The sequence below is a fragment of the Maniola hyperantus genome, chromosome 18, assembly GCF_902806685.2.
Source record: "Maniola hyperantus chromosome 18, iAphHyp1.2, whole genome shotgun sequence".
Taxonomy (NCBI): domain Eukaryota; kingdom Metazoa; phylum Arthropoda; class Insecta; order Lepidoptera; family Nymphalidae; genus Maniola; species Maniola hyperantus.
In genome coordinates this window covers 12,062,005-12,071,145 of record NC_048553.1, presented here as the reverse complement: position 1 = coordinate 12,071,145, position 9,141 = coordinate 12,062,005, and the positions used below count along the sequence as shown (strand labels likewise).

The 9,141-nt window shown below is 37.0% G+C and overlaps 2 protein-coding genes and 1 long non-coding RNA gene across 4 annotated transcripts in view; 2 read left to right on the top strand and 1 right to left on the bottom strand.

The window, feature by feature from the left end:
* LOC138403567 (uncharacterized) overlaps window positions 1-8,999 on the top strand; it is a 161,167-nt gene extending 152,168 nt beyond the window's left edge. The window contains exon 2 of the long non-coding RNA XR_011237827.1: window positions 8,721-8,999. This is a non-coding gene — a long non-coding RNA (uncharacterized lncRNA). The remainder of the gene's footprint in view (window positions 1-8,720) is intronic.
* On the bottom strand, window positions 267-2,127 carry barc (RRM1_TatSF1_like and RRM2_TatSF1_like domain-containing protein barc). The gene has a single exon (XM_034977970.2). The coding sequence runs from the start codon at window positions 1,943-1,945 to the stop codon at window positions 323-325; it is 1,623 nt and encodes a 540-aa protein (XP_034833861.1). The 5' UTR covers window positions 1,946-2,127; the 3' UTR covers window positions 267-322.
* Window positions 3,597-8,999, top strand: LOC117990526 (uridine diphosphate glucose pyrophosphatase NUDT14-like). 2 transcript variants are annotated; one of them, XM_034977972.2, is made up of 5 exons: window positions 3,611-3,717; window positions 3,838-4,063; window positions 4,882-5,092; window positions 5,871-5,947; window positions 7,412-8,999. In XM_034977972.2, exons 2-5 carry the CDS (start codon window positions 3,874-3,876, stop codon window positions 7,567-7,569), a joined length of 636 nt encoding a protein of 211 aa, XP_034833863.1. In that variant the 5' UTR covers window positions 3,611-3,717; window positions 3,838-3,873; the 3' UTR covers window positions 7,570-8,999. The 2 variants fall into 2 exon arrangements, with proteins under 2 accessions (XP_069360802.1, XP_034833863.1); XM_069504701.1 differs by lacking the exon at window positions 5,871-5,947 and having other exon boundaries at window positions 3,597-4,063.
* Window positions 9,000-9,141: the final 142 nt, after the last annotated feature.

Sequence of the window (9,141 nt, the reverse complement as noted above, 5' to 3'; positions counted from 1 at the left end):
CGCAAACCTGACTCGCACTTGGCCGGTTTTTTTTCATATTAGCTGTAAGTTTTCCTCATAGGTTTTCCTGTTAAATAAATAAAAATACATAATACAACAAAGGTGTAATGTACAGTTAATAGTTATCTTGTTATAATTTTACTTAGGTATAATATAATCTTGTTAAAAACTAGTAAAGTTACTTTCACATTAGATTGACTTGAACACCTACTTAACGAAATCAACCTCAGAGGAAAACTATGTTTATTTAAATAAAACATAATTCATAAAAGCAAAAACAAAAATAGTTTTATTTAAAATAAAATATTTTACAGTGATAAACTTATGTACTAGTTTCATTTACCGCTTCACCTTCCTTTGTTTCTGTTACTACATCACTCTCTTCTACATCCTGCTTCATTTCTGTATCTTCAGATTTATTGGAGTCATCTGATGGCACCTCAATAGTTTTGTTTGTTTCATCTGCAGGTGTAGGTGTTTCAGTTTTGCCTTCTTCACCACCTTCTAAGAACTTATCCCACTTATTTATTCTCTGATTTAATGCTGCATCTGTTTCTGCTATCCTATACTTAGTCCTTCCATCAAAAGTTTCAGCTGTGATCTGTCGTTTGCCAAACCACCTACCATTTATAAGTTTAATGACTGCATCAGCTTGTTCCGGTTCTTTCATTGTAATCTGAGCGACTCCCTCAGGATGTCTGTCATACAGCACAACCTTCCGAACCTCTCCACATTTACTGCATTCCTCTCTCAAATCCTGTTGGTAATCAAGAATTAACTGTACATCATTATCAAAGTCTGATGGACTGAATAGATTTTTGACAATTACAATTCTCTCATGCTTCGATCGTTCTCCTATAAACTTCTCTGGTCGCCAATCGAAGAGTTGCTGCTGCATTTTCTTTATTTTTTCTAATTCCTTCTTCTTTTTCTTCTTAGGTTTAAGCGCTGGGTTGTAGTCTCCTTTCATTTGGAACTGTGCTTTTTCAACTGATACTTTGTTGCCTTTCAAATCACTACCGTCAAGAAGTTTTAATGCTAATTCAACAGACTCAATTTTTATGTAAGTACAGAGAGCATCACCTTTAAAACAGTTCTGGTCTTTGTCCATGTACATTTTGATTTTCATCTTTTGCGTTGTCGGATCTCGTTCAACGAGCCCACACTTCTGCATGAAATTGACTAATTCCTCTTCAGTTAAATCTAGCGGTAGGTTTGACACATACACCTTTGTGTTCTTTTCTTCAGACGGTTGGAACCACTGAGGTTCACTCTTTCTTTTCAATCCTGCTTCAGATTTTTTCTTGTCCTCTTTTTCTGGTTTTGATTCAGCTGGTGCGTTATCAACGAATCCATACGACATTTGGTAGTATGCTAAGAACTCATCGTCAACTTTAGGTATCCATGCTTTTTTCTCTTCATCCCAAAAGCATTTTGATCCATCAGCTTCTGTGTACACATGAGTGTCATCCTCATAACTGTACGTACGACCTGGGACTTCTGTTTTGGCATCCCAAGAGTTGGTCTCCTTGTTCCAGGAATATTGTTGGTGAGATGTGGGGTCTGTATAGATTGCTTCCTCTCGCTCATAGGATATGTATGGGGCGTAATCACCCCACTTAGATTCTGAAGTGTTATCTGGTTTTTCTTCAGCTTTTTCTTTTAATTTCTCATTGTCAGTTTGATTTGGGGGTATTTTCGTCGTACTTGTCAAATCATTATCACTTTTCACATGAGCTTCGCTAGTGTCTATAGATTTTGTAGGTTGTTGTTCACTTACATTTTTTTCAATGACATCCTGTTCTAAAACCTTTTCCGATGCGTCTGTACTGTTCTCTTCTTTGCTGAGTTTGCTTTTTTCTTCCTCTTCAGCTAATTTTTGAACAGTATCGCTGGATAGTTTGATCACAAATCCGGTCTTAGTAGTCTTTTCGTTTTTCGACATGTTGTCTTAGTACAATGCGTGTTACTCATGCATGATAAAACTTTGGTCCTATTTTATGATAAATATACAATTTCGCCTGCACCAGACACTTATTTTGAGATTTTTTAGCAATCCCAAAATTTTCCAGAATCTCATAAATAAAATTTGACATTTGATTTTGACCAATTTTGACATGAATGATGAAGATGAATGACTGATGACATGACGTCTCTCTACAAGCTAGTCTATTATCGTGTCTATTATTATACTATGCTCTACTTTATGGACGTGGTCTATGGTTCCACTGATGAAATCCATGTGGAATCTAGTGAGCAATATTGGCTTAGAAATTGGAATCCAACGCAGCTGGGCCGTTGTAATTCTATGAAGTTGATGCTTGTTGATGCCATCCATGCCAGAGACCTCTTTTTGTCAAGAGTGTCAACTGTCAAATGAGATGCAGGGTCTTAACAGATAGAACTAATGTTGTTTAGTATAAAAAATCTCCATAATTTTAGTTTGTGCAATTAGAACTAGATGGCGTTTTATCAAAAAATAAATTACGGTGCGACAAGGCTATTTTGGCGCGTGGCGAAATCGGAACTAACGGTGCCGTCAAGTGTCCCCTTTGTTCTTGTTTGAATATTCTAAGTCTTTGTTCTCCAATAGCGCCCCCCTGTCAATGTCAATCAAGTGGCAAGAGAGCCTTGTCGCTAAGCTTGTCGCACTGTAGTCTGGTATCTCTACGATTTCCCATAAAGCAAATTAAGAAGCAGAAGATCTCTACGACTCAAAAAGTTTTATTTACTACTAGGTGCTACTAGCCACAGGACACTATTACTCCTATGCTACTAGCTGAAGCCCGCGACTTCATCCGCGTGTAATTAGGTTTTTAAAAACACTGAGGGAATTCTTTGATTTTCCGGGATAAAAAGTAGCCTATTTCACTCTCTAGGTCTATATCTATACCCATAGACTATATGTATAGTCTATAGTATACCCATGCAAAAAAGCACGTCAATCCGTTGCACGTTGCGACTTGATTGGAGGACAAACCAACAAACAAACACACTTTCGCATTTATAATAAGGGTACTATAGCAACCTTGACATCCATGTTTGTGCCACATTTTTGTTTACGCAGTGTTACTGCATCCGTGATCCATCCATTCAAGTGTACTGCTGGGATATTCACTTATAAATTCATGCTAAATTCAACATAACCTAATACCTATAGAGAATGCAGTACAAAAATCATGTATAAAGAAAAAAGAAAATTTAGTTTTAAATAATAAATTACGGGTTTTGTTTTATTACCTCAACTTTTAGTACTGAAAGTACTACTTTCAATGTATAAAATAATAAATAATGCGGCCGAACTAAGAATAACACTGAATTTCTGCCATATTGCGACGTGTACCTAAGCGGGATTATAATTTTTGATTCGTATTTTCTTTGAAGTCACTACCTATAAAAATAATATATGAATCAAACCGGCACACGTGTTATACCTGTTATACGTATATAGTTGACCTTAAAAAACTAGTATCCAAGGCCGGAAAAAATTAAAAATAAATTACATACAATAGTTACTACAATTAGAAACAGATGGCGCCACTACGAAAGATTAGCTGACGTCTCTATACAATGTACTCTGTGATGAGATGGCTGACACTGACAAGACAGACGACAACCCCGATATGCGACAAATACCTATTTAGTATTTTATCAAATTGTTTTGCTTTGCGGTTTAGTAATTCCAGAAATTCTATTGCATTCACAAGAAGACGTATCGTAATTTAATTTAACTTATAAAATTTAGGAGTTCGTAGAATTATTTTGTGCCAGTTTAAGTTTGCTTACAATTTTAAAAGGCCGGAAAATTACTCACATTGTGTGGCTGATTTTACACAGTTTTTTCCAAGTTAAATAAGAATATTTAAATAAATAATGGAAGATTTAACGAACGTCTACCTCTCTCCTCTGCCGGACTCTCCGTACGTGAAGCCCTTCCGGTTTAATTACACGCAGAATGGCATGGAAAAGACTTGGGACCTGCTGGAAGTTCATGACAGTGTAGCGATCATTGTTTTCAATATATCCAGAAATGTTATGGTATTCGTGAAGCAATTTCGACCTGGTAAGTGAATTTTATTTTAAGCTTCAACTTTCTAACTATTTGTGCTAAATAAAAGCACTTGAATAAAAAGGTAGTAGGTAGTAAAGGAACATACCGGATACATGCTATGAGGGCCCCTTAGATATTGAACGGGCTTAACAAATTAAATCTTAAATATGTAATTAAGTATAGCATTTATACAGAACTAGATGATGCCCGCGACTTCGTCCGTGTGGATTTAGGTTTTTGAATATCCCATGGGAACTCTTAGCCTATGTCCTTCCCTAGGATATAAGCTAACTCTGTACCAAATTTAATCAAAATCGGCGGAACGGTTGGGACGTAAAAAGCTAGCAGACAGAAAGACAGACACACTTTCGCATTTATAATATTAGTATAGATTTAAGTGTAAAGTGTGAGTGTGGCCAATATCACACAGGTCATTGTAACAAATCAATGAAAACTTCATTCATTAAAATCGGATCAGTAGTTTAGACGCTACAGTGTAACATTAAACATAACAAACAAACTAATAATAATATTTAAAAAATAAAAATGTAAGAAATAGTATGTGGTAGGTATTGAAGAAGATAGCGGTGAGGTCTAGTGTGTGTTCATTGTTTACTGTTTATCACAAAACACTGACACTTAAAGAAAAATGTGATATTTTAGACCTCTTTTGTAAAAAAATCCTGATTATAGGGGGTCATAGGCAGTACTCTGTAATCCAACAAATTCGATAGTCCAACACTGCCCTGCAAAATGTTTGTCGGATTACTGGGGGTCCACTGTAGTTGGTTTGGTCATACTAGGGTAAAAAAAATATTTTTTGTTAACAGCAATTTACTACAACCGCGTCCTTCCTCAAGACAGACTACAGAAACTGATAGACACGACAAAGTACCCCGCAGCACTCGGCATAGCCCTAGAGATGTGCGCAGGCATCATAGACAAGGACAAGCCGGTAGAGGAAATAGCTAAAGAAGAGGTGCTGGAGGAATGTGGGTACGACGTGCCTCTGGAGAAATTGCAGAGGATTACATCCTATAGGTGAGGTTGAGCAAATGTATTTATCAGAGTGCTAGTCTATACTATTGGCGCGGATTGGCGCTAGGCAGGGAAAAATGGCGAAGTCTAGAGGAGGCCTATGTCCAAAGAGGACAACCTGATCTATAAATTGCTGGTGTTACCAATTTTTAGAATAAATTATGTAGGATAGGATAATTAAATAATAGGAAATAAGGAATTAGTAATACGGTTAGTTAGTAATATAAGATGTATAACTAATTGTATTAGAGAATAAAGGCTATTTTATTTTATTAACCGACTTCAAAAAAAGGAGGAGGTTCTCAATTCGTCGGAACCTTGTTTTTTTATTTAGTCTATACTATCACTACCCATCCATACTAATATTATAAATGCGAAAGTGTGTCTGTCTGTCTGCTAGCTTTTCACGGCCCAACAGTTTAAGCGGTTTTGATGAAATTTGGTACAGAGTTAGCTGACGTCACGGGAAAGGACGTGGGCTACGGGAATATCAAAAACCTAAGCCCACGCGGACGAAGTCGCGGGCATCATCTAGTATTATAAATGCGAAAGTGTGTTTGTTTATTGGTTTGTCCTTCAATCACGTCGCAACGGATGGACGTGATTTTTGCATGGGTATAGATAAAGACTTACAATTGTGTTTAGTTTTTAGTTTCTTTGATTTTTGTCTTGTTTATCTCATGTTTTGTGTGCAATAAAGTATTTATATCTATCTATCTATCTATCTATCTATCTATTGTTGAAAAGTTCCCTACCAGACAATAGTTTTGGTTAACCTCAGGGCTGGTGTGGGAGTGCAGGGTGCTCTGCAGACACTGTTCTACTGCGAAGTGACTGATGACATGCTAACTGAACAAGGTAATATTTTAACTTCATCATCATCATCGCATCACAGACCCATCGCGCAGCAAGGGTCTCCTTTCAGAATGAGAAGGGTGTAAGACATAGTCCACCACACTGGACAAATGCAGATTTTTCGACTTCACACATGTTTGAGAACATTATTGAGAACTCTCAGGCATGCAGGTTTCCTCAAGATGTTTTCCTTCACCGTTAAAGCGAGTGATATTTAATTAAAACGCACATAACTCCAAAAAGTTAGAGGTGCATGCCCGGCATCGAACCTCCGACCTCCGATTAGAAGGCGGACGTCCTAACCACTAGTCTATCAATTATCACCACTCAATTAAATTCATTTATACCTCACACAGTTTTTAGGTCATCATGCCTACAAGGCTAGTCCTTGTAGTTTTGCTAATAAGGTATGTAGTTGAAAATAATCTACAAAAGAAAGTTAAATAGTACTACATGATGCCCGCGACTTCGTTTGCGTGGATTTAGGTTTTTGAAAATCCCGTGGGAATTCTTTAATTTTCCGGGATAAAAAGTAGCCTATGTCCTCCCCCGGGATGCAAGCTATCTCTGTACCAAATTTCGTCAAAATCGGTTGAACCGTTGCGCCGTGAAAAGCTAGCAGACAGACAGACACACTTTCGCATTTATAATATTAAGTATGGATTATTATACTGCATTTAATGAGTTGATTAACTTAATTTGCACCAGTCAATTAGTGTATGGTGGTAAAATATACTGTGCTAGTTAATTTGCTATTGAGTTTCTTATCAGTATTATACTTATTACCTGCGGGTATTTGGAGCAATGTAACATGCTGCAATTAGCCGAATTCATAAAATCGGCCAAGTGTGAGTCTGATCAGCACACGAAGGGTTCCGTACCATCTTATAAAAAATAACACTTTTTAATTAAATTTTACTTTCTTGACAGCCATTTTGAAATATTTATTACTAGGCTCGCGACTTCGTCCGAGTGTACTACACAAATTTCAAATCCCTATTGTAGCCTCTTAAGGGTTGAATTTTCAAAAATCCTTTCTTAGCAGATGTCTACGTCATAATAGCTATCTGCATGCCAAATTTCAGCCCGATCCATCCAGTAGTTTGAGCTGTGCGTTGATAGATCAGTCCGTCAGCCAGTCAGCTTTTCCTTTTATATAATATATAGAATACGGCTAGCTTGCTAATAGCTATGTCTATGCTATAGCTATGGCTATGTCAGTGACCTTGGTTCTCCTGCAGATCTCATCATTACGGATCTTATCCTTCAGAGACACTCCTAACATAGCCCTCTCCATGGCTCACTGAGCTACTTTGAATTTGTGAAAAAGGCTGTCCACATTTCAGCACCATAGGTGAGGACGGGAAGAACACACTCGTTAAAGACTTTCGTCTTCAGGCACTGAGGAATTGACGATGAGAAGACAAAGTTTTTTTTAAATAAATATTTATGAATGTATTATTCCAGGTGGCGGCGTAGACGACGAAATAATAGAGGTGGTGGAGAAATCGATTCCGGAAGTGGAGGAGATGGTGAGCTCCACCGGCCCCATCCCCAGTCCGCCCAGCTGTCTGTTCGCGCTGATGTGGTTCCTGCACTATAAGGCCGATAAGTTCCGGAAGTAAACAATACATAATATAAAAAAAATCTTCGATCAATATTGTACTAGATATACTCTATCCACAGAAAAGTATAGCACACTCTCTGTTACGTAATCCCATACAAATGACGGATACAAAAATCTCAGGGGGCGTTTACCATTTTGAGGCAACAACCAATCATAGCAGTGTTTTCAAAAAGTTCACTGGTGCCTCAAAATGGCCAACGCCCACTGAGATTTTTGTATCTGTCATTTGTATGGGATTACGTAACAGAGAGAGCGCTATACTAACTTCTATAGATAGTGTAAGGCCACTTTAAACTAAAATATTGGAAATTTTAATTTCTTTTTGTTAATTTTAATTAGTTACGCTATAAAAATGACTCTAGGCACTTTTGCTATTGGGCACCATATCTGATACATTATTGATCGAAGTATAAAATATAATTGGACGGTAGTCAGAAAATATTATAGGAATTGAACAAGATTTTTGTTAAATAGCATAATAGATACATATATAATATGTAGTTAATTTTATTTTGGCACTTGTAAATAATAATTTTAAGCTGTGATAGCCTAGTGGTTAAGACGTCCGCCTCCTACTCAGAGGTCGGGGGTTCGATCTCGGGCACGCACCTCTAATTTTTCGGAGTTATGTGTGTTTTAAGTAATCAAATATCACTTGCTTTAACAGTGAAGGAAAAAGTAGAAAATTTCTACTAATAATATTATTAATTAATAATAATAATAATATGTATATGTATGTATTTGTCTAGAACATAAAGAGGTTATCCTTGCATAATAAGTAGTTTATAGTAGTTAAGTCTTATCTAAGACGGCTCATTATTATAGTTTAATATTATAGTGGAAATTGACTATGTAAGAAATTGTTATATCATTATTTGTTACTAGCTGATGCCCGCGACTTCGTCTGCGTGGATTTAGGTCTTTAACAATCCCGTGGGAACTCTTTGGTTTTCCGGGATAAAAAGTAGCCTATGGGGCTGATTCTCTTGTACACAATCTCTAAACTAAACTAAAATGACACGTCTAAATCTATTGCTATCCCTATCATAATGTTGCTTGCGGAAAAGGATAGCGGCAGGTTTAGACCCGTTAATTTAGTTTAGTTTAGAGATTGTGTACAAGAGAATCGGCCTCAATGTCACTCTCTAGGTCTTTGACTATATCCATGCACAAAATCACGTCAATCCGTTGCGACGTGATTGAAGGACGTATTTGTATGGCGGCCACTTCAAAGAATCGCGGGTACGAACCGAATACGGATGAGTGCACAAACGCCCTCACGCGCATGTCACGTTAGTTCATTAAAATTAACTTTTGATTGCTTATGCACTATCATTAATATGTAAATATATATTGAGTTTATGTCAATAGATTTCTATTTAATCGGAACTGTGATTTTTGCCTTGTTTAAAAGCACGGAGCAAGTAATTTTTGTTTTTTATTTCTATCTCCTCGCCCCTCGGTAACATAGCGAAACTGTATACATTACGCGGCAGAAAGTAATGTGCATCGGCCTTTAGAATGATATTTCGGCTCTGTCACTCATACCTATATGACGTTTTTTCGGTCT

Bases quoted from the DNA above. Each gene is read 5' to 3' on its own strand.
- LOC117990526 (XM_034977972.2), top strand. From the start codon at position 3,874: ATGGAAGATTTAACGAACGTCTACCTCTCTCCTCTGCCGGACTCTCCG. The intron at 5,093-5,870 runs GTGAGGTTGAGC...GGTTAACCTCAG, and splicing joins CAGAGGATTACATCCTATAG to GGCTGGTGTGGGAGTGCAGG. The intron at 5,948-7,411 runs GTAATATTTTAA...GTATTATTCCAG, and splicing joins TGACATGCTAACTGAACAAG to GTGGCGGCGTAGACGACGAA.
- barc (XM_034977970.2), bottom strand. From the start codon at position 1,945: ATGTCGAAAAACGAAAAGACTACTAAGACCGGATTTGTGATCAAACTA.